The sequence below is a fragment of the Pseudochaenichthys georgianus genome, chromosome 17 (genome assembly GCF_902827115.2).
Source record: "Pseudochaenichthys georgianus chromosome 17, fPseGeo1.2, whole genome shotgun sequence".
Lineage (NCBI taxonomy): Eukaryota > Metazoa > Chordata > Actinopteri > Perciformes > Channichthyidae > Pseudochaenichthys > Pseudochaenichthys georgianus.
This window is the reverse complement of record NC_047519.1, coordinates 5,622,978-5,648,258: the sequence shown is the minus strand read 5'-3', so window position 1 is coordinate 5,648,258 and position 25,281 is coordinate 5,622,978. Positions and strand designations below refer to the sequence as shown.

Here is a 25,281-nt window from a genome sequence, read left to right as displayed (position 1 = left end):
ACCACAATAGATACGTTATTTTCCCCTGTGCAATTCTCCATTTACTCAACAATAACACATAATTATCCTTGTGTTTATATATTTGTTTGATTAATAAACACAAGTTGGAGTCCGTCAGGACCGAGGGTCGGAGCAGCTCATTTGCTTTAGAGAATATTACACCCGGAAGTAAGTATTCTCTCCACTTCGCTTGACAAACCCTGTGATAGTCCTCAAGCTCTGTGATTGGAGAGTGTGCAGAGCGTCGAACAGCACTTGAAATTGGATGGAACCACGGCAGACTGTCCAAAACTGAATTTGAACGGGTCCACCCCGTCCCCCCCTCCCCCACCCTGTCCCCAGAACTACACATGCTGGCTATTGTGTTTCGCAACATGTTCTCTATGGCACGTCTCTGCTGGGAGTTGTAGTTTTAAAAGACGTTTTCGTATTTCCCATAATAAGAAGTTGCCAGTATTAAACTGTGTACATCCCTGGAGGTTTAGGGGATAGGAAATACTCACATTTAAAACATATAATTAATAAATGGGTGATAATGGCTTGTGCCCATAATGGGCAGCATTAATATATATACCCACGTGCCAGCTAAGGTCAGAAGAGCTTTATTTAACAGCTGCTCTTATGTTTGTGACCCCTCCTGTTGTTAATTGATGAGCCTGAAACATGCACTTGTCAAGGGTCAGAGGCACATTTTGCAAACATGGCAGTAGCCATCAATCATCTTAAGATAAGATATACTTTATTGATCCCAAGTTGGAACATTTGCGTTACATCAGCATGTGTAATAGTTGTAAATATGCAGTGGTGTTTATTTGTAAATCATTTAGTATAATCACACAAATTCTGTGTTTTATATTTAACAATTCTGTGTTCTTTATTTATTGATTGTTCAATACCTGACAAGGCCGGAGATGAAAAACTTGGGTCACAGATTCCTCAACAGTGCATTACAAGACATCTTTCAATATTTGTGTACCTCCACCATTAAATTGTCATATTCTGCACTATCTACATACATCTTATAAGAGTATAATACATATGTATAATATCAGTTAAAATAAGTGCTTCAACATAGTTAACATTGCTGGAGGTATACACAAAGTTTTACATTCATTGCATAACTATACCGTTTGTGAATATGATATGTCAATAAACCTTAGAAAATCTTGAAATCTTGAAAGGGATGTGCAAAATAGTCATTATATACACTCTTTAATTAACTATTAGTAGAGAATAACGAGTAATGAATATACTTTATATGGATCCTATTAATAATAAAAATAATGAAATTCAATAACATGCTTTAACCACTAGGTGTCCCTTTATATCAGCTGTGCACCTTTATGGTGTAAATACAGCCTATCTACCAATTGGATCAAATATAAAAGTGAGCCGAATTAGTGTTGATACTGCAAGGAGACGTATTGTGTGAAAAGAAATGTAAGATGTTGTTTAATGGCTGATATATTTATGATCCACGTCACGTGTTCAGTTCCTCATGTTTGTCTTCTCATCAGGGCTCTATAAATACAGAACTACGGCAGATATGTAATATGTAATACAACCGAACCGTGTATTACAATGCCGTTATGTGATGACTTTCAAAGACAAAAGCAAGCACACTCGGAATAAAGTGTTTTCGGTCTGTTTCCGGTATTTGTTAATGACGATGTGCTCTGAGATGTGAGACTGGAATTGCACAGGGAAAATAACGTAGGCTATCTTTAGATGCGGATTTTGTTAAACTAACATGTTTAGGCTGTGGACCAACACTATACATTGACGGGGAAGGGGGTAGCAATAAAGATAACACCATTAAACAGTTACACAACATAACAGAAATAATATCGATAGCAGCGTCCCTAGCAACCACCTTGGTAACAATGAAAACGTTGTATCGACACCATTTCCTGAAGTAATCTTCGTAATAACTAGCAAACTAAAGATCATGTACATCCACTGTACACATAATCTGAAATAACAACTCATATTTCTCGCATCAAATGACATCAAAAGGCATTTCAATGGCCAAAGTAACTTTAAAATAGGCATTTTACACCGAGAATAAAACGAAGTTCGGCCATGTTTTTTTTTTTCTGCAGGGAGAAATGTGAAGATCACGTGACATAGACGCCAGCCATTGGAATGAATGGTGAACAAAAACGTAGGGATCTTACAATTTCAGAGGCGTTTTTGTAGAAATAATACGTCCTACGTTGTGGACCAACGTAGTTATTACACGTTTTTTTGTGAGACTGGGTTGTATCATCATGAAGGTGTAGTATGGTGGAGATATGATAGCAGAGGCAGCGATCTGGGACACATTAGTATACCAGAAAGCATTCTCTGCTCTGAAAATATGCGCTGTGGTGAAATGTCCGCAGGCTTCGTCACCTCGTGTTAGGTGAAAGCGTGGAGGTACTGCAACCCTGCAGACTGACAGATCACATCTGACTGAACTCTGCTGGAGAGGATCAGAAGGAGGGAGGGGTGGAGGGAGAGAGTGGAGAGCAGAGGAAACACAGGGAAAGTAGCTTTTGTAATGTGGAAAAGATTGAGAGAGAAGATGTTGTTAAATTGAGAGTCAAGAAGAGGAGGACAGGTAGGATAAAAGAAGAATAGGACAGAAAGTCAGCTAAAAAAGACAGAGAGGTGAAGGCAGCAGAAAGTATACTGACAGGTAGAAAGAGAAGAGGTGAAGCACTGAAGGTCCACACGAGGAAGGAAAGTAAAGAAGAGCTGAGTTTCACATACTGCAAGATGTCGTCTTTGTTAGCTCCTGAAGCACAATGTTTGATTGAGATATGATTTGCTGAATGAGATGTTCTGTGGTGGTCATGACAAGCTGTTGGCGGAGCGCAAGCTAGTACTGTTAGCTTGTTGGTGTGCTATGCTCATTTTTAAGCTTGCACTGCTGCCATTTGCTGTCCGTTAAGTTGCTAAAGCATTCTGCAGACACGTCATAGGTTGTATGTAGCTTAACCATTGTTTAATTTATTGATAACAACACAAATGTATGTGATAACAAATTGCGATTTAGCCGCCAAAACCCTTTGTCCTTCCGGAGTCAACACTCCATAATAGGGATTTCTCGCCTCAGATACCTGACAGGGCCGCCCAATGAGCACACAGAGAATAACATTTGGTGTTAGTCCAAAACTATATATGGCTACATAACCTTTTTGATGAATTAAATAACCATATAGGACACTCTGTGTTTTGAAATACCAGATTAATCACAGAGCTTTATTACAGTGATGCCAACACGATTAAATAATCACATGGTTTCATTTCCCAAAATGGTCTAATACTCCCTAAGATATTTCAGTAAAGGACTGGATATCTCAGTATTAACAGCATGGCAGAGTCTCATTCATATTTATATGATCTCATTGTCTATTTCCTGTAATATCTAGAAACAAAAGACTGATAGATAATGTATGTTATCTGTATGAGTTATGAGCTGTCAGTGGATGATTAGAGCATCTGGTATGTTGCGTCTTGTAATCTTCGTCTGACCGTATTTGTTTCGACAAGATATCATAAATGTTTGTGAAAACAATCCCACATCAAGATTCACTTTGTATTTTTTTCCATTGGCTTCAGCCATGTTATACAGTCGGATCTATCCAGAAGACGGATCAGCATCTCTTATTCATATACCACCGAGGCCTAATGTTAAACATGAATAGTTTTTCTTCATCTTGAAATAAATAATATTTGAAAAGAACTCCTGTGAAGCTCAAAAGACAACCTTGATTTGGTATGGCAAGCTATTGCCAAGGAACTTTGATGCTAAGTGTATGTACTCTCGATTGTATGTATGTCTAATGTCTCCAAGGTATTTTGCAGCAGAAATACTTTTAAAGCCACAGTTGTCTTCCATTACTGGTGATCAGATGGAGAAACGAAAGCCAGAAGAGAGTGATTTGAAATAACACAACATTTGCAAGAAAAAAGGAGACACATCTGCACCCAGAGGTGGCAGAAGTACCCTTAACGTGGACCTATCATGCTATATTTGAATAATATATCGTAGGGCCATACCTATATAAAACATGTCTGCGAAGTTTATTTTTCAAAATACCAAACAGATCATGCATTTTAGCCATGCCTCATTTCACTCTATTTGCTCTTTTCCGGCTCTGTTTTTGCAAGGGCTGATTCTGTGGCAAATGAGCTGCAGCTGACCACGCCCCCCTGCAAAGGAGGGGGGCGTGGCACGAGTGTCATGTTACCATGCTGTTACCATGCCACGGCAACCTCTCATTCCCCTGATTGGTGGAGAGTTGCCCATATAGGCGGAGCTCCTTGTTTCTGACGTCAGAGAATTTTCAAATCTGGATCAGTCTGTATCAGATCTGTTACAGCCCCGTTTTTAGAGATTTAGGTATGGAGGAAAAGAGAGAGGGTTGTGTTTTCTGACACTTGGTGAGTTCTCTGACACACCGGGGACATGTGTCAAAATGCACTTTTGTACGTCTTTTATACATAAAATTGTATTCATGTATAAAAGATGTACAAAAGTGCATTTTGCCTGATAGGTCCCCTTTAAGTAAAAGCAAATACTACAGTGTAAAATACTCAGCTACAAGTAAAAGTCCTGCATTCTAGGACTAATTGCACTTAGGTGGTATTGAAATATACTTTATGTTCTAAAATAAGTGCTCGTTATGCAAAATAGCAATTTTAGACAACTGATATTGTATTATTGTATTATAATTATTGATGGATTAATATATTCATCACTTGCACCTGTTGAACGGGGGGTTTATTTGAATTACCATATGTACTACCAGGCAGCTTAACCTATACAAATATATAATAATTGATAAGTTGATTTACATTTGTATCAATAGTCTGAATCTGCAAAGTAACTACATATGTAAAATAAGTGTATTTTTGATATTCTGTACAAACTGTGAAGTCCACTGAGACAAATGTAACATTTGTGATATTGGGCTATATAAATAAACATTGATTGATTGTATTGGTGTAAAAAGTACAAGAAAATATAATGGACTAAAAATACAAGGTTTAATAATGTTAAAGTATTCAAGTAAAGTACAAATACTATATTCGTTTTTGTACTTTACTTGAGTATTGTAAATCTTTGTTGACATTTATTGTCAAAAAAGATTGACAATAAAGTTGACTTTGGACTTTAAAGTACAGTACTTGAGTAAATGCTCTAAGTTACCTTCCACCACTGCGATCATGTTTTTGTCATTTGGATGAATTAACCCATTAACCTGATAACAATACTTCATTACTACATTGCTGCTGCTGAAAATAATTATTAATCATCATAGAATTTTCATTGCAACACATTATTGATGGAATATCCCCCCCAACAAATTGTAACAGAAGGACATATTGATAAATGTGAAATATATATAACATAATGGCTCTAAATGTTTTCACAGCGCATCGTTGCCGATGAAGACATAAAACATTCTCTATATGTTTGACATATTGTGTGTGTGTGTGTGTGTGTGTGTGTGTGTGTGTGTGGGGTCTGTGTGTGTGGTGGGGGGTTATCAGCACTGAGCCAGGAAGACCCTGAGGGAAGGAATAGCTTGTTGCAGCCTTTGAAATGTGGTGCAAGTGTGGAAGAGTCTAATGATACAGTCTCATCAGAATTCTACAAAATACACTTTAGTTGTTCCCACAATCATCCATCATCCACCGCAGCAGCATGTCCAGCACACGCAGAGGCTAAGGTTTTATTAAAATCGTTATTCTTTGCGAGAGGAATTATTTTAATTCAGTTGTTCGTAGCATTCCAGTGTTTGCTTAAAACAAACAATTGTACTCCATCTACAAGGTTGTATAGCCACTGCTGCTAAATCTGCCATGTTGTCCATGTTACGGTTTGTGTTGGAAGTAGGACCCAAATGCAGATATAACTGAAGACTCCTTTATTTCAAGGCTATGATACGGATATCGACAAAGACAAACAGAACACTCACCGACGAACTTAGTTATCACACAAGACAACCCGACAAAGAGAGACAGAAAACCCAGAACTTAAATACACCCAGGACTAATCACATAAACACGAGACAGGTGAGGAGGGAGGAGAAAACACTTAGGTACCAGGTGAACACAATCGGGTAATCAGAGAGGGAAACCGACAGAAAGCAAACAGGCAGGAAACGGGGGTGAACACTTCACAAAATAAAACAGGAAACCCAAAGATAGAAAAGGACAAGAAAAATACCAACACAGACAAATCCTAACAGCCCACTTCTCTCTTTTATATAAAGATACACCACATTCGGTTTCTCTTACATCTATTACCATTTTACACGGCTTAGTTGAATACTACATTCTGATTGGTCAATTTAACCATTCAAGAGGTTGTTATATTTCAAGTGCAGTCAAATCAAACCGCAGAAATAAGTCCAATCAATTTAACGTCAGCTGGGGACGACAAACATTAGTTTTCCCATTCAGAAAACACAATGGAATACTTTTTTTAATATACTTTTTCTTTTTGTGGAGAACACAGAACTTTGGATTCATGATGTTAAAACTGTCCCTAGTAAAAAAAAAAGGAAAAGAGCTCTAGGAAAGGAAAGAGCTTAAAAGACAGAGCGCTGGACGTCAGAGAAATCAACAGAAGAAGACAGACAGGAAGTAAACACTAACAGGAACACAGTATAGGCAGTGTTCAAAGACTGGTTACTGGAAAAGAAAATATGAACAGACTTGGACAATTACAGAAAACCTCCATCAGTGCTGCGGACATGTTAAGTCAGGTTGCTGTCGCTGCAGTTCCAGTTGTGAGTGAAAAAAAATGGAAGCAATAAGAAAAAAAAAGGGAAAAAAATGCAATATTTGAAAGTGAAGGCGTAGATTTGTTTTGTATGTAGCCGTTTGATAAGCAGGATAATGTGGGAGGTGATCATTAATAAAAACAGAACACCAACAGGGTGATCAGGATCTCGCTGCACATTATCTTTTTCCTTACATACACAGTAGGAGCTCCTGTCTGAATCTTTATGGGACACACTCTTTTCAATACAATAGATACTGTAGGTAAATGTTCAGTAGGTTTATTATCATATTTTATTACTGTTATTACTTTAGGGGATAAAACAATGGAAATTAATGTCAACCTAAGTAAATAATAGATGGACAGGGCACACAGTTCAGCAGTGAAATCTCATGTCTAGAGAGGTGAAGAAGAGAAAAACACTCATCTGTTTGGTCAGATTCATAAGGGTTTCTGCATTGTAAAAAAATACATGTGTTGCTTCAGCAAACTTTTTTTCCGTTCAATGGAAGAGTACTTCAGTGGGAACAGAGATATTAAGTTGAAAGGAAAATCCACTCATTGACAAGCCAGCAAAACTCCAACAGGCGAGTCTGCAGATTTGGATTGTTCTGAAGAGGAAGAAGAAGAGGCTGTGAGTCAGCAGTCTCGTTTCCCACCGAGGCTCATTGGTATTGGCGGGAAGTGTGAGAAAGTGAGCCAGTCATTAAGATAGTTACGATAACACCCTACGCTGAGTGGGCAGAGCTCCCTTATTGCTGTTTTTAGCCTAATCCTGTACACTTAATAGCAGAGTCCTCTCATGCAACATGGAAGTGATTCCACATCAACATACTCACCCAGCTACAGCTAGTCCCTTCTGCAAAGCAATGGCAGGTTTGGAATCAATAAATCAGGTTTCGAGAAATTTGCACCACCATCATCTTGGTGCAATCCTTGATGACCCAAACAGTCCGGAAGCCGTGGATGGAAATGTTGTCTTCAGTTATATCCTGGTGCAGCCATTTTTCCATAAAGCACATTTAACTACACTCCAGATATTCCATCTAGCCATAGCTAACGTGATTCCATTTAATTAGCCACTGATCTTACATTGCCAATGATGGGAGGGGTTAGATATGGCTTACATCTCCTTTCCTCCATACATCTGGACCCAGCTCTCCTTCATTGCTTCGGTTTACCCAGCTTCCTCTGTGTCCTTCTCCAGATGTCACTATGCTAGCCGGCTTTAGCGCAATTAGCTTCTCCCTGCTAATAAACAATTGGGCGTGATATCCTTTTTAATTGGTTAGTCTTTATGAATAATACTCCAGAGCAGCTATCATGAATGTTCACTCTTTTTCTTCATTTCTGTTACTGAAACTCATACCTTTAATTGCATGCTCACAAAAGAAACAGACAGTGGGTGTTTCTCAATGTCGAGTATATTTGCTTGGTAGCACATGTCTTCCGAGTCATTTGCTTCAGAAGCAAGGCAAGAATGCTTCCTGGCATTCGGAAAACGAGGAGTGAAACAGGCGAGCAAGTGTGCAGGTGTGCGTCATATGAGAGGCCCCGCCTTATATTTTCCGCCACAGATTTGGGGAAATTGGTCCGTGCGCAAAGCATTGTGGGGATTTTAAGACCGCGGAGTCTACACATGTGCAGCCTCGAAATGTCTTGCTACGAAGTACGCCGGGCTCGGTAGAATTCCAAGTATGCTGGACATTGGAACAGTACTTCGGCGGGACTCGATGACGTAGTATGCTTGAAATAGTGGCTCTGGAGCAGCTTTACTCGACATTGAGAAACAGCCAGTATTTAGCCCTCCAGTCATTTCTACTAACAACAACCAGAATCAAATGATCTGAAATGATAATCAGCCAGCCATAGCTATGGCTGGTGTCAGAGCTGAAGCACTGCTGGCGGGCTGATGGAGGCTCAGTTGGAAACATGTACTTTAGATTCTGGTTAATGGAAGTCTCTGGTGTTCAGGCTGCTGCTTAATAACAGCGGGCACCATCACTTTAGCTTTTCTTTGTACTTTATTGTATTACTCTTATAGGCTGAATATAACATACAGTATATGGCAGTAATCAAGAAGCTCATTTTCACACATTCCTGCATACTGAGCACATTCCAATTTTTAGTAGTTATTACTTTCCAAACCGACTCATATGAGCATTTTGCAGCACTATCTGCGAGAGGATAATATTCCATGATGTTATTGTCAACAAATCCCATGCAAAGACCAAAAGCATCAATGCCTCAGGCTCTATCGTTTGTGACTTCCTGAGCCTCTCTGGACAAAGCTCTTTTTCTCCTAAAGAAGATGTAAACACTAAAAAACGCTTCACAAATGACCAGATTATTTTCCTTACCGCTGACTACTGCAGTTTATATTAAACATTACTCAAACAGCAGTAAATTATGCATTTGCTGGGGACTATTTTCAGAGGCAGATGAATACACATAGTGAGTGTGTGTGGCAGCAGGATGGTGTGTGTGTGAAAAGACAACACATCCACACATGGAATGCTGAGTTACTAACCCACCTAGTGTTAAGACATTTCTTTGCTAATTCCGTTCCCTGCTGGGTCGCACCAGGCACATAGGAACAGCTCTGACATCTACTGTATCTTAATCTTTAGTTTTCATTATATTCTGTTTCTAATGACATTGTTTGTTCCATGCAATTCAAAACGTTCAATCTCTTAGTAGGAGCAGGTCAATTATCAATAAAACAATAGAAACAGGGAGACAGAAATGCCAATTCTCACCGTCCCAAAGAATAAGACATAACATATACAAATAAATACATATATGTATACCAGTGGCGAACCGTGTCTATCACAACTGGACCTTCTGTAGACACACACACCCCCCACCACCGCCGCCACGGCATTATAATGTTCGTCTTTTCACTGAATTGTTGTCTTGAAAAGGGTACTCACAACAATTCCGCAATAACTTCATCTTCACCTGTTGCACTTGTCATTTCAACGTTAAAAACAATAAAACGGCATGAATTGCTTCGTCGCATTCATCTAGATCCTCTGTCTCGAGCCAGTTAACTAGCGGGCCTTCTAGAATACCCTGAACCGAGGGAAACTCTGAAAGAACACGCCCATTGGCTACAAATCAATATATGATTGGTTGATCAAACTGTCAGTCCAAACGTACGCTCTCATTCAGTGCAATGGCCAGGGCCTTCTATCAAGGATGTAGAATACCTGGTTGAAGGATATTCTACCCAGAGAACCAGAACAAGATCTGATTGGTTGCTTTCTTTTCTAACACAAAACCACTGAAATGCGTAGTGCATGGTCCGAGAAGGACAAACAAATCAACGTAACACTTGAATATTACAGATCAACAACACAGATACGATTCTCATTTATTCATTTTATATACTTTTTATTTATATAATTAAATCGATTTTTTGTTTGTTTTATCTGAGTGTTCCAGGGTATTCTCTACATTGAAGGCCCTGACGGTTCGCCACTGATGAATCAGTATGTTAGTATGTTCAGATGCTTTTTTAAAACAAACAGGCTTATACATCTTTCAAGAGCCAGTGTTTCTAAGTTGCTCACACCTTCGACAGGTAGTGGGAAAAGTAGCAGCTAAAATTGTCACACACACACACACACACACACACACACACACACACACACACACACACACACACACACACACACACACACACACACACACACACACACACACACACACACACACCATAGACGGAGTTTGACATTTGCGCTTGGGGGGGCAAACCTTTTTTACTGACGTCAGTACACAGTCCCAACTATTGCGTGGGGCGCTACGGATACAGTAGCAATAAGAGAGTATGACTTTTCCACATACGGACACAACTCGTCCCGTCATGCACGCCTAATGCTCGCCATCTTATACTTATTTGATAACTACTATATCCCTTGGTTACTTGAACATGCTACAATATTATTAACCAGTGTCCTACCTTAGTGCAGAAGTAGACGCCTTTTTTTACGTTCCGCATGGGGACCCGAGGAAAAAAAGTGTCTTCCAATTTGCTTGTTTTTGTGATTTCCTACCTATTTAGGGTTAAAAAAACATCTTGCAATTTAGACTTTTTTATTTTATTTTATTTTAAAATGTTACAGTATGTCCACTGTAGAGGACGTTGGGACCATATTAGTTTGAAAAGACAGCCACAATTAACAGATAGACTATGTAACGTATTATGGTTATAGAGTGATATTAATACAATAATACATTCACCTTTATTTAAAACATGAATAAGTAATTGATCTGAATATTGCTGTTTATTTGGTCATTAAAAAACTAGCTTGTTTTTTGGTGAATCTTTCCAGATCTTCAAAGACCTTGTAGTCCACGGTTTGATGATTGATAGGTGTGTGGGCTGTCTTTCATGTTGACACACAGAACAATGGGGGCTATCCTCCCTTATCCACAATGCAAAGTAATTCACAGCCTCTTCCCTCTTCTCTCTGTGAGGAGCAGCAGGTTCAGCTTTCAGAACAAAGTAACAAAAAACTAAAATGGCATTCATTTTTTTAAATATGTCGTGTAGTAATAGATTTATTTTTTTTGTTCTCAAGAGAGTACCAGAATGTGTATTTTATGTTAGTATTTCAAAAAATCTCCTGGGGGAGAATCCCCCCAGACCCCCCTGCAGGGGTTGGGCTTTCAGCAGGTCAACTCTTTCACCTGTGGGGAAATAGCAGGATTGGACAAATGTGCCTTTTTATTTCATACAGTTCAATTTGGATTGAGACAGGGAAATAATCTAAAGCTCACGCGTGGCGTTTCACTGTCAAGGGGAGCGTGTATGTAATTACATTGCAAATACTGACTTGAGCCCCCCCACTGTATGGGTTAGCCCTACCATAGATTACCCAACACAAATACTCTGTGGCCGCAACTGCCGACCCGTATTGCGCATGCGCAGATCTAAGATCCAGTAGAAATGATAAAAAGTAAAAGTCTGCTGCTTATTGTTCTACTAGGCCAAAATAGAGTCAAAGAGTATATGAGAGTGTGTTAATTAATATGTTTGGCAGTTTGGAGTAAGTCTGTAGATTTGTTTGTGTGTGTGTGTTTCATGTATAGGCCTCTCACGATAATTAATTTTGTTGGATACATTTTCCCGGAAATTATTGTCGGCACCGTTGTATGACCATTTAGACCACTGACATAATGATAATATATAATACTAATTGAAGTACATCCTTTCAAACTGCTAGTCACATCCTCATGTAAATGGAAATGTATCGAGTTCATTTTTATTTATCGTACAATAAGTCAACTAATTGCTTATCGTGACAGGCACACAATAAAACAGTGGAAACAAACATGTGTTTGACTTTCATTAGTGAATGAAACTGTGTGCCCTTTATAGTCTGTGTCCAATATTGTGTATTTGTATATATTGTATATATATCCTATATATATATGCTAAGGTCCCGCTACTGACACGATAGCAGTCATTTCGTGCTCATATGTGTAAATAAACCCATGATACCAAAATCTCACTCCAGCCAGGTGCCCAAAGTTGGCAACCCTGTAAGACATACGTGCTACTCTTGGTCCACAGAGGGCCATGTCTTTCCAGCTCGTCCCTATCTGTCTCACTCTCTATGTATCTATCTGTGCACTCAAGGAGCCTCCTGCACCTTTCCCCCCCTTCTTCTTGACCCTCTTCTATCCAAGGTGTGAAAGCCTCATCTCTCTCATCATCTGAGAGCTCAACATCTGAATCTTCCTGAACTTTCTGGTACAGAAAATGTCTGCTTCAGTTCCGTCTCCTGCAACAATGTTGAGTCATAAAGTCCATGAAGACGGTCCTGACGTCCACTAGAATGGACATTTATAAATGGGCTGTTATTTGAAAACTTGAATTATTTAATTGCTGTCAGAACTAATTATATAGTTCCTCACATGTTAATAAACAAGAACATATATGATTTTCATGGTAAAAATGACAATTATTCAACAATATTTGACTTCTCCTACTGCTTCTATACCATTTTCTTTTTCGTATGCCAGCCATGTTGGATGAAAAGAAAGAGGAACTTCCCAGCATGCAATTTTAACAATGACATATCACTGGAAAGACCAGGATGTCCTCTGTGCAGTACATCAGGGATTGATAGAGTAGCTCAAAAGAGTAAAAGGAGATGCATGTTAACAAAATGTCCACTACTGGTTGGTAAGGTTAGACTCAGTCTGTGGCTCTTCTGTTGTTGAAGCTTTACAAGACGAAATTGGACGTTTTAAAAATCGCTGAATACCCATTACTGCTAATTATTGTAATACAACAGCTGAATCACTTGTATGCAAACAAAAGTGAGGGAACTTGTGTCCTTAACCTCACACGTCACACACACACGCACACACTCAAACATGAAATTATTTAAAAACAAAACATGATATTATTCAGATTTGTATTGTAACAATCATTTTATTACATCTATTGAAATAATTGATATACGAAATATTTGTATTGGAACAGTTTTAGGGTAGCCACACACACACACGCACACACACACACACACACACACACACACACACACACACACACACACACACACACACACATGCACGCACGCACACACACACACACACATATAATCAAAGGCTTCACCCCAAGACCTGGCCTGGAGGAGTGAAGCAGGGATGAAGGGATGAAAGGTGCACAGCGAGCCACTTGAGGTGGAGAGATGCAGACAAAGACAGAGGCAGAGAAAAGCAACTTCTTGCCGCAGGTATCACAGCGAGAGCAGCCCATATCAGCACACATCCGGCATAGATGTTTACTCCTCCAGGCACAACACACACTCTCTGCTTCTCTCTTCATTTGCAGCTTGTTGCCTTCAGAAGATTTCTGTTTTGTTTTTCAGTCTTGAGCTGACTCTTGGTCTTTCTTTTGTGTTTGTATCTTCTTGGCTTCTGTCTTATATAAACATGTCACCTTCCTCCTCTGGCCTTTTCCTTTCCGTCCATGTACCACCAACTCTGTGCATATACAGAACAATGTACTGCCTGTTAGAGAGTTTACATTTACAAAACAAACAAAACACAAAAGGGATGCTAATGGGGGTTTTGATAAGACATGTTCAGAGTTACTGCACATGTATGCATTGATTGATCTCAGTACACTGAGGAATCTGAATTCGATCAAACTGCTGAGGGTATAAGTGGAAAAAGGTGTATGATGATAAGTAAGCGATCGTGCAGCAAGGCAGTCATTAATGAAACAAACACGGACTGTGTGATCGTGATCCCAACAATAAGCATAGTAATCTTGACCCACCATGTCGGTGTTCTCTTCATTAATGGCTGCACATTTTCATGATTATTACAAGCCTTCATAAATCCAAAGTGGTGTGCCCTCCGCAAATATAAAAATGGTATTGAAAAATACTTTATATTCTAGTGAAAATATGACGTAAAGTGTATTTGATATGTTAGTGGAGAGCTGGGGCAGATCATTTTTAATTTTGGCAGCTGTTTTTGATTTAGTCTTACTCTTTAGACGAAAATGGTCACATTTTAGTCATTTCTATCCTTCATAGTTTTAGTCTTGTTTTAGTCGACGAAAACTCAAAACGTTTTAGTCTAGTTTTAGTCGAAGAAAACTCAAAAAGTTTTAGTCTACTTTTAGTCGATGAACAATTACATTTTAGTCAACTTTTAGTCAAAATGTGTTCTCTCTTTAAACCAATTCAGTTCGGCAAATACAGGTTTCTGACATTGGAATCAATGTGACCGCATCAAGTGTTGAAATTCGTAAAGCAACATTTCACTCTCTTAACACTTTACTTGTGTAATATCTAGGGATGGGTATCGTTACGGTTATCTACGGCACTACTAGTCTTATCGATACTGCTTATCGATCCGGTACTTTAACGGTATTCTTGTATTTCTTTTTTGTTATTTTTTAAAGGGAAAAACTAACAAATTGTTAACCGAATTAATTGCTTTATTTAAATGTGAAATAAATGAAATATATATAATTATGTTAAAATATTGTACTGGACTGTACTTGAGTAAAATGTTGAGGTACTTGTACTTTACTGGAGTATTTAAATGTTTTGCTACTGTGTACTTCTACTCCACTACAGTTCATAGGTAAATTGTGTACTTCTACTCCACTGCATGTATTTAATACCTTTAGTTACTTCACAGATGTGGATGAATGATGGTAAATATAATCAAGTGTTGAATCAGACTTTAGTTCCACCTGGAGTAAATCCACCAGCTACCTGCAGTATACAAAGTACTTCAGACTAGCTGCACCTTCACCAGCTTTGAGAACACTTTAATGATCAATCATTATAAAACATATCATATATATTATTCTGAAATGGACCAATCTGCACAATGACTACTTTTACTGTCGCTACTTTAACTATATGTTGATGATCATACTTTTACTTGAGGAACTCTTCCTACACTATGGTATTTTACTTAATTACAAGATCTGAGTACTTCTCCCACCTCTGCACACCTGATGTGATAACGTTAATCGTAATTGGGGCAACAGAGCTACGAGTTAAGGAAGTCGAAAATTGTGCATTTCTCCGACTGAATATGACGCCTTTTGGCCGGCTGTTTGGAAAGACTACTACTCGTGTCAACGCACTAACGCGAAAACACTAATGGCAAACGAGCTTTGTCCACATCGAGCCTTGTAAAGTGTCTCCATACTTCTGAATGCTCCGTCCCCGGCAGATCTCTGTGTGCCACTCATAGACTGTATATATAAATGGACGTAGTGTCCGTGACGTCACCCATAGGATTCTGCAGAGTTGCCGAGAAGCCCTTAGTAGGCGGAGTCGGCCACTAACGGCTTGACAGCAACGTCAGAGTCTAATCCCGCCTGCTCCAAATAAGGGCAAAGAGGCGGAGCCGAGGCGGGACCTGCTGCCTCCGAACTGGAAGTAAACAGAGCTAGCTCAGGCTAAGAAGCTAAGCGAACATGAAATACATGCATACCAAGTTACTGCTAACAGTGTAGTTCCCCTATATAAACGTTACATTCATAATCAAATGAGACAATCTGCAAGAGAATTAGCTATATTTTGTTATTCTTGTCATTCACATGTTAAGAAAAGAAGTACCGATACATTCTTTCACACACACATACGGGTATTGGGCCGAGGGCGACACGTACTTCCGGTATCCGCCATTTCACACGAGGTGCAAGCAGAATATCATAGTCTATTGCCTTAATCAATATCTAGTCAACTCTAAAATACCACATATATGCAATGGCATGATAATATTATTGTGACAAGTGGGGTATTCACCTGGTGTTTCCAGAAGATAGACGTAGATGCAGCCAAAATCGACGAAGGCCACTTTCGGGGGTCGTTTTTCCATACATCTGCAGGCAGTCTGTAAGGGCAATCCGACAACCCACACAGCTCTAGTTTACGCTGGTAACGACCTAGAGCACACCCCTCAAGTCCAGAGATGTAATCCGAAGACATGCAGCGATTTCTTCGGTCATTAATTCAGAAAAAAAACCTAGTGCGCTATGCCTGGCTACGTTAGCTAGCTGTTTATATTTGCACCTCCAGGATATTTGCACCTCCAGGAAAATGGCGTATTTATATATATATATATATATATATATATATATATACGGCGCGCGTTGCATTGTGGGTATCTCGTGACGTCACTGTGTGTGAAAGAATAGCAGAACAATTGTGGCGATGTTCAGCTTAATAAGCCTTATTCAACATCATTTATTTAGCTAATACTACAGCAGCAGGCGAACCAAGTCTGCGTTTCGCTGCATTCCTTGATCTCCAGTTATAACGACAGACTCCACCGCCCGGACCTAATGGAGCCGCAGTGGGCTAGCCCCCTGCGGCTCCGTTAGCTCCGGCGGCCACCACTGGGATAATTGGGTCCCCTATTAACATTTGCTCCCGTTTAGCATTAATAGCCATAGACTATAAAAGTCTTACCCAAGGCTGAATCATAAACTAAAATGTATATGTATGCATAAAGGGTTACGTCCTTAGCTGGCTAATAAGTAACAAGCTAAGCTACCAAGCACACAAACACCTGCGAACGGGGTTAACATGTATAATATTATCATTTTAGACTTCTTGGAAGTTCTGTTAGTACATTCAAGCGCACAGCACGACATTTTAATTGTCTGGTATTTGTAACAATATTCCCTAAAAGGCACAATCACCACGAACACGGCTAAAGCTAAAGGGTCAAGTACAGTACTATGACTAACTAACGTTGTAGCCTCTATGGTTGTAGCCTAGCAGAGTGGACAAGTTGCTGTTCGCTGACAGTGAGGCATGTACGTGTCCATCAACGTGACCACGCCCTAATTTATGCAAAAACTTTAAGACCTAATATAAATAAAAGGGTCGTGTTAGAAAACAATTCACTCACAGATTCATAATCATGAAGGTGTACTCTTACTATATTGATAATAATATTTATTGCATCCATGGGTGTAAAGTTTGGAATTTTAACATGGGGGTCTATGGAAATTGCTCCTTTCTGCAACCAGTCCCTAGCGGCCCATGTATGAACTGCAGTGTGTGGCACTTCCGTATTGGCGTCCCGGCTGTTCCCCAAAGTTTGCCGCTCTGGTGCCGCTGCGCGTGTCTGTTAGGCCCCGCCCCCCCCGCACACAGGGAGATCGCTCTTCTGGAGTGAAGAGATCGTAAATAATGATATTGCAAGTTAGAAACGTAAGATGCATTTTGACAGACAAGACAGACAATTGGGGGGAAATACCCTGCATTTTGAATGTCTGATAGTCCACCATTAACACCTTAGTCCCGTCTCGTCTCGTCAACGAAAACTAAAAATACATTTCGTCAAAGTTTTCGTTATCAAGAATCTATTTTTAGCTCGTCATCGTCTCGTCTTAGTCATGTAAAAAAGGTTGTTGACGAACATCTTTCGTAATAGTTTTCGTTGATGAAATGAACACTGGGGCAGATTAAAAAAAAGCAGTGTTATACAGAGATGTGCAAAATATTCAGAGGGATCACAGTATTAAAAAGAAGAGTATTTGCTCACATGATGTGCATTAATGTAATGCAGGCAGGGGCGGACTGGCCATTGGGAATACCGGGAGTTTTCCCGGTGGGCTGGTGCTGTGCGTGGGCGAAATAAATGGGCTGTGATTTTAGTATTTTTAAGCAGAGGTCAATAATTTGTACGGCCCTCGGAGGATGTTGAAAAAATCGAAAAGGCCCTTGAGAGGAAAAAGGTTCCCCACCCCTGATGTAATGCATAGTGTTTATGTGGTGGGTAAGAGTCAGTGTCAGTGGGGTCCTGAGCCTTGTTAATGAGGCCAGTAGCAGACGGATATACTGTAGTGGACAGTGTGCTGTATAACTGCTTTTCAAAGATGGTCTTCCTGGTTGAACTTGCGCTAAGCTTCATAAGACAGATCTAAACAAATCTAAGTTGATAGATCAGGTTAGGACCAACATGTGTTTGTTTCTGAACCATTTAAGCATTCAGATGATCATTCAACTCGCTCCTCTCTCTGTGTCCATGTGCAGCTCCAGTCGGACCAGGACCAGGGAAATGGGTTGGTAAAGTACGTCCTGTCGGGCGAGGGGGCGGGCACTATATTTGTCATTGATGAGAACAACGGGGACCTACACGCCACACGCCGCCTGGATCGCGAGGAGAAGGGTTTCTACATCCTCAGAGCCACCGTGGTGAACAAACGGACCGGACTGAAGCTGGAGCCGGAGACCGAGTTCACCGTCAAACTGCACGACATCAACGACAACGAGCCTCACTTCAGCAAGGAGCTTTACACCGGCAGTGTGCCGGAAAGGTCCGATATCGGTAAGCACGACTGACTGGACTTTCATTTGTTAGCTCAATGATTTTCAATATTAATCCCAGGGATGACCCAGATCTGGGGATATTTGTCATGACATGTCTACTTGCATCTCTCAGGGACATCAGTCATCCAGGTGACAGCTACAGATGCTGATGACAGTATGTATGGGAGCAGCGCCAGGCTGGTGTACAGCATCAGCCAGGGACACCCCTACTTCTCTGTGGACCCTACCACAGGTATGTCTTCTTCGAACCCCCCCCCCCAGCATCACCCTTGAAAGTTAACAGATTACATGTAAAGGGATTAGGTAGTTAATATAGTAATGGAAAAAGGTGACCATATTCTGTTACAGTTACAATAGGAAATACTTAATCAGATTACTGGTACATCTTTAAAACAAATAGGAATTTCTAGTATGATTACAACATTACAATACATTTTTAAAATAAAGATCAATATATTATAGGTAGATGTACTACTTGAATTTTCTTTTTTGATTTTGATTTAGTCGATTTGTATATAATTGTTCTTCATTTTAAAGATCTTTTTTTTTGTAAATGCGCTAATTGGATGAACCCTTTGTAGGAAGTTTTCGTGAAGGTAGCCTCGCTATGATTTAAAATAAGAAAGTATATTAGACATAATTAGTCCTTGAAAGCATTATTTCTGAAAGTGAGAACAGAAGAGTGGTGAGAATGACAGCAAGCACTAGCTACAAAAGTTATCCAAAACCATTTATACCCACTTTATCTTGTAAGAAAAAGTAGTAATAAGCATACTGTTATTTATATCCTGTCAGTCACGTTATTTACACTAACGGCTCTCTCAGACCAATCAGTCAAGTTAATTCATACCAACCGTAAACGCATTTTATTCTTTCCTTAATAAAAAACAATTGAATCTGATTTATTTGATTGTTGCATAAGGTTTACCATGATGTAGGATTGTGTTAGCATGTTATCAGCAGCATGTTATCTTTGTCCAGGTGTGATCCGGACGGCGCTGGGTCCTGGTGACATGGACCGCGAGCAGAGGGAGCATTACCAGGTGGTGATCGAGGCTAAGGACATGGCCGGACAGAGGGGGGGTCTATCTGGGACCACCACGGTTAACATCACCCTCACTGATGTCAACGACAACCCCCCCCGCTTCACTCAGAGTAAGACAGCCTACACATGATGAAACACGGAGTCACACACTCTCGTTAGTTATACAGCTCAGAAGCAGCAGAAAGCATAGTTGTCATGTTATTTTCCATACCGTTTCACACTGAATGGAGTGGAGAAAACATCTTCAGAGTGTGAAAAACGTGCAATGACATTAATTGTGTCATTCCTTTTATTTTATTTATACATTTATTTAACAGGGACAGTGCACATTAATGAACATTTCTGTAAACGTGCCAGAGTTAACCAAGAGGCTAGTTTTCATCTGTAGATTTTAAAAGTCTTATCTGTCTAGATTTAGCTACATGTTGAGATTATAACAGTTAGCATTAGCCTGTGATATATGGTACACAGTATCAGCTGTCAGAACAAACCCTCAATGTCTGAAAGCAGCTTAAGGATAGCAGTTACATTACACATTTGGAAAAGAAGCAAAAGGCATATCACAGGAAAACACAAGTGAATCAAGGTCCAGAGTTAGAGTTAGGGCTTGGGGACAGTTTCATCCCTGTTTGTTCATCTCTGTTAAACTCATTCAATGATGGATCAGTGATGGACAAGGTGACAATCTGGTATATGGCGGGCTGTGTATGTACAAGTTGCTAATTGAGGCCAAATTGTTACCTGGACAGTCAGCGGTGTCTAGTTTGTGAGTTCCTGTATATTAAATGGTCATTTCTGTATCATGGTCCTAGTAATATTGGATTTGAAAGTGTAAAAAAGAACATTTAATTACATGTAATCCAGCCAAAGCAACTTTACATACATTTCAAAACAGTAAACATGCCAATAGGAGGAATTTGGGGAAAAGTATCTTGTCAAGAACACTTTGACAATTTGAGTGCAATGGCTCTGATTGGTCGACACGTATTTATCCCCTGAGCCACATCCATTACACATAACCATATCAGAGAATCAAATCAAATCAAGTTTTATTTATATAGCACATTTATAAACGATTTTTGGTCGAGCCAAAGTGCTGTACATATAATAAAAATAGCCTACATTAGAGACACTTTACAGCAAATACAACAGCACATATTGTTCAGAATATCAGTATGAGGAAAACGACACCCTCTATCCTTAGACCCTCACATCGTACAAGGAAAAACTTCCGGAGAAAACCCACAGTTTAAAGGGAACATGGGAGAAACCTCAGGGAGAGCAACAGAGGAGGGATCCCTCTCCCAGGACAGACATACGTGCAATAGATGCCGTGTGTAAATTGAAAAGATAATACATTTGCAACATAGGTAGTCCAAATGTTTGGAAATGCATGTGTGTATAATAGGAAGATGAATCCACGAGGATATCCATCCGGGACTTATGATCCAGGACCACAGCCACGACTCAAGATCCAGGGCTCGCGATCCAGGACACAGGACCGCAGGATCATCCATGACTCCGGATCCCGGCGTATATAGACACCAAAAAGAAAGACATTTGGGGAAGCTGGGTTAATGGGAACATGAGAGTACACAGCTATAGACAGAGAGAAGGAAGAAGTAAGATGTCCCCCGACAAACTAAGCCAAAATCAGCAAAACTAGGGGCTGAATCTAATCAGCCCTAACTATAAGCTTTATCAAAAAGGAAGGTCTTAAGCGCACTCTTAAAAACGGATAGGGTGTCTGCCGCCCGAACACAAACTGGAAGTTGATTCCACAAATGTGGAACTTGATAAGAAAAGGCTCTGGCTCCCATTGTACTTTTAGAGACTCTCGGAACAACCAACAACCCTGCATTCTTGGAACGCAATGTCCTAGCAGGACAGTAGGGTACAATGAGTTCTTTAAGGTAAGATGGCGCCTGCCCATTAAGGGCTTTGTAGGTGAGAAGAAGAATTTTAAATTATATCCTGTGTTCTATAGGGAGCCAGTGTAAGGCAACCAGAACAGGAGTAATGTGGTCCCTTTTCCTAACTCTGGTTAGTACACGAGCTGCAGCATTTTGAATCAGCTGAAGCGACTTGACTGACTTCTTGGTACACCCTGATAATAAAGAGTTACAATAATCCAGCCTAGAAGTAACAAATGCATGGACTAGTTTCTCTGCATCGTTTTGAGGCAAGATATGCCTGATTTTTGCAATGTTACGTAGATGGAAGTAGGCGGTCCTTGAAATTGATTTTATGTGGGCGTTAAAGGATAAATCCTGATCAAATATAACACCAAGATTCCTTACAGTCTCACTGGAGGCCAAATTAATGCCATCCATAGTTAGTATATCTTTAGATAGTTTGTTTCATAGATTCTTCGGGCCGAGTACAATAACTTCAGTTTTGGTCGTGTTTAACATCAAAAAGTTTAAGGTCATCCACGTTTTTAAGTCCTTGAGGCAGTCTTGAATTTTATTTAGATGATTAATTTCATCAGGCTTGATTGATGAATATAGTTAAGTATCATCCGCATATGAATGAGTCCTTACCCCAAGTGAAGGAGTTCAAGTATCTCGGGGTCTTGTTCTCGAGTGAGGGAACAATGGAGCGTGAGATGGGCCGGAGAATCGGAGCAGCGGGAGCGGTACTGCAGTCGCTTTACTGCACCGTTGTGACGGAAAGGGAGCTGAGCCAGAAGGCAAAGCTCTCTGTCTACCGGGCCATTTTCGTTCCTACCCTCACCTATGGTCACGACGGATGGGTCATGACCGAAAGAACGAGATCGCGGATACAAGCGGCCGAGATGGGTTTCCTCCGCCGAATGGCTGGTGTCTCCCTTAGGGATAAGGTGAGAAGTTCGGTCATCAGGGAGGGACTCGGAGTTGAGCCGCTCGGAGTTGAGCCGCTCCTCCTTCGCGTCGAAAGGAGCCAGTTGAGGTGGTTCGGGCACCTAGTTAGGATGCCACCTGGGCGCCTCCCTAGGGAGGTGTTCCAGGCACGTCCAGCTGGGAAGAGACCAAGGGGTAGACCTAGGACCAGGTGGAGGGATTATATCTCTTCGCTGGCCTGGGAGCGCCTTGGGACCCCCCAGTCAGAGCTGGTTGATGTCGCCAGGGAAAATAAAGTTTGGGGCTCTCTGCTGGAACTGCTACCCCCGCGACCCGACCACGGATAAGCGGGGGAAGATGGATGGATGGATGGATGGATCATCCGCATAACAATGAAAATGTACAGAATGATTCCTTATAATATTGCCTAACGGAAGCATATATAATGTGAACAAAATAGGTCCGAGCACTGAGCCCTGTGGCACTCCATGGCTAACTTTGGTTTGTGTTTCATCATTAACACGTACAAACTGAGAGCGTTCAGATAGATAGGACCTAAACCGGCCTAAAGCAGTTCCCTGTATGCCAACTAAGTGCTCTAGTCTTTGCAATAAGATATCATGGTCGATAGTATCAAATGCAGCACTGAGATCGAGCAAGACAAGAATAGAGACAAGTCCCTTGTCTGAGGCTATTAGAATGTCATTTGTGACTTTAACCAGAGCTGTCTCTGTGCTATGATGTGTTCTAAAGCCAGACTGAACATCTTCAAATAAATCATTGTTTTTTAAGTAATCACACAACTGTTTTGCGACTGCTTTCTCAAGCATTTTTGAGAGGAACGGAAGATTAGAAATAGGTCTATAGTTGGCTAAAACCTCTGGATCGAGGTTGTGCTTTTTAAGAAGAGGTTTTATCACTGCTACTTTGAATGATTGTGGAACATAGTCTGATAATAAAGACATATTCATAATATTTAATAAAGAAGTGCTAATTAATGGAAAAACTTCCTTCAACAGCTTAGTTGGAATTGGGTCTAACATACACGTTGATGGTTTAGAAGAGAGAATCATTGAATTTAATTGTTCAAGGTTTATGGCTGAAAAGCATTCTAGTTTACTATCTAGTGTAATATTAGAACTTACGTTTCCGGGAGCTGTTGATAACACTATACTGGTCAAAGGCAAGAGGTCATTCATTTTGTTTCTAAGAGTAACAATTTTATCGTTAAAAAAGCACATAAAATCATTACTACTGAGTGCTATGGGAATAGAAGGCTCAATGGAGCTGTGGCTCTCTGTCAGCCTGGCTACAGTGCTGAAAAGAAATCTTGCATTATTCTTATTCTCATCTATTAATGGAGAGTAGTAGGCTGCTCTCGCTTTACGCAGTGCTTTCTTATATTCATTGAGAGTAATATGCCAAATTAAACGAGATTCTTCAAGTTTAGTGGAATGCCATATCCTTTCAAGTTGTCTCGACTTTTGCTTTATTTTGAGGGTTTCGGCATTATGCCATGGAGCTAATCTATGTTGTTTTATTTTCTTCTTTTTCAAAGCAGCAACAGAGTCTAATTTTATTCGCAGCGCATCTGTAGCACTATCAACAACATGATCAATTTGGGGTGGTGTACATTTTGTATAAGTTTCCTCCCCTACATGCAGACATGCTATCGAGTTAAGTATTGGAGGAATCTCTTCCTTAAATTTGGCTATAGCACTAACAGATAGGTTTCTGCTGCAGGAGCTTTTGACTAATGCTTTGTAGTCTAGTAACAGTACTTCAAAAGTTACTAAGAAATGGTCGGATAAAGCAGGATTATGCGGTTCGACTAATAGTTGCTGAATTTCAATACCATAAGTCAGAACAAGGTCGAGAGTGTGATTATAGCAGTGGGTTGGTTTATTTACACTCTGACAAAAACCAACAGAATCTAATATAGAGTTAAATGCAACAGTAAGGCTATTTTTATCATCGTCAACATGAATATTAAAGTCACCTACGATAATATAATCTGTTTTAAGAACCAAAGTTGATAAAAACTCAGAGAATTCTGAGAATAATTCTGAATAAGGACCTGGTGCACGGTACACTGTAACAAATAAGATTAGCTGCAAAGTTTTCCAGGTCGGATGCGTAAGACTAAAAACGAGGCTTTCAAAGGAGGTATAATTTAATTTTGGTTTAGTATTGATAAGTAAACTTGAGTCAAAGATTGATGCAACTCTACCTCCTCGGCCTGTGCCTCGGGTTTACATCATATTCTTCAAATAGTCAATCTGTCCCAGTTTGGCAAGAGGTTGGACCCAAACACAGTCAAAACAAAAGAGGGAGGCAGGTATATATAAAACAAAACCGGGCAAGGTAAAACAAATAAAGACAAATTGAGTGCAGACCACAGAGGGCACGAGGAACACAGGCAGGAACACAGGGAATCAGACAGGAACAAAGACGACAAATATATATGTACACACTGGACCAATCAGAAAGACAAAACACAGCTGGAGGACCTTAGGTGAAAAGGATCAGACAATCAGGCGGGAAAACACAGACAGGAAGTAAGAAGAAAAGATGGGAAAAAATACATTTCAAAATAAAACTGGAAACAAAATAACACCAGGATCATGACACTAGTATCTGGCCATTTTACACCAAAAATATATATTTTTACATACTGCACCTGTAGCCATGCAGACAGTTTGGGTTACTCTGAATAATCCAGAAGGTTTCAGTGGAACTACTCTGGTTGAAGAAATAGTTCCTAACTGACAGCCTCCTGGGATTGTCCAAAGTTAC

The 25,281-nt window shown here is 40.1% G+C and overlaps 1 protein-coding gene across 1 annotated transcript in view; it reads left to right on the top strand.

The window, feature by feature from the left end:
• Positions 1-25,281, top strand: part of LOC117462703 (cadherin-6-like) — a 107,773-nt gene that overhangs the window by 43,084 nt on the left and 39,408 nt on the right. Inside the window, exons 3-5 of the mRNA XM_034104982.2 lie at positions 18,322-18,616; positions 18,731-18,850; positions 19,600-19,773. Coding sequence (XP_033960873.1) covers positions 18,322-18,616; positions 18,731-18,850; positions 19,600-19,773 — 589 coding nt within the window. The remainder of the gene's footprint in view (positions 1-18,321; positions 18,617-18,730; positions 18,851-19,599; positions 19,774-25,281) is intronic.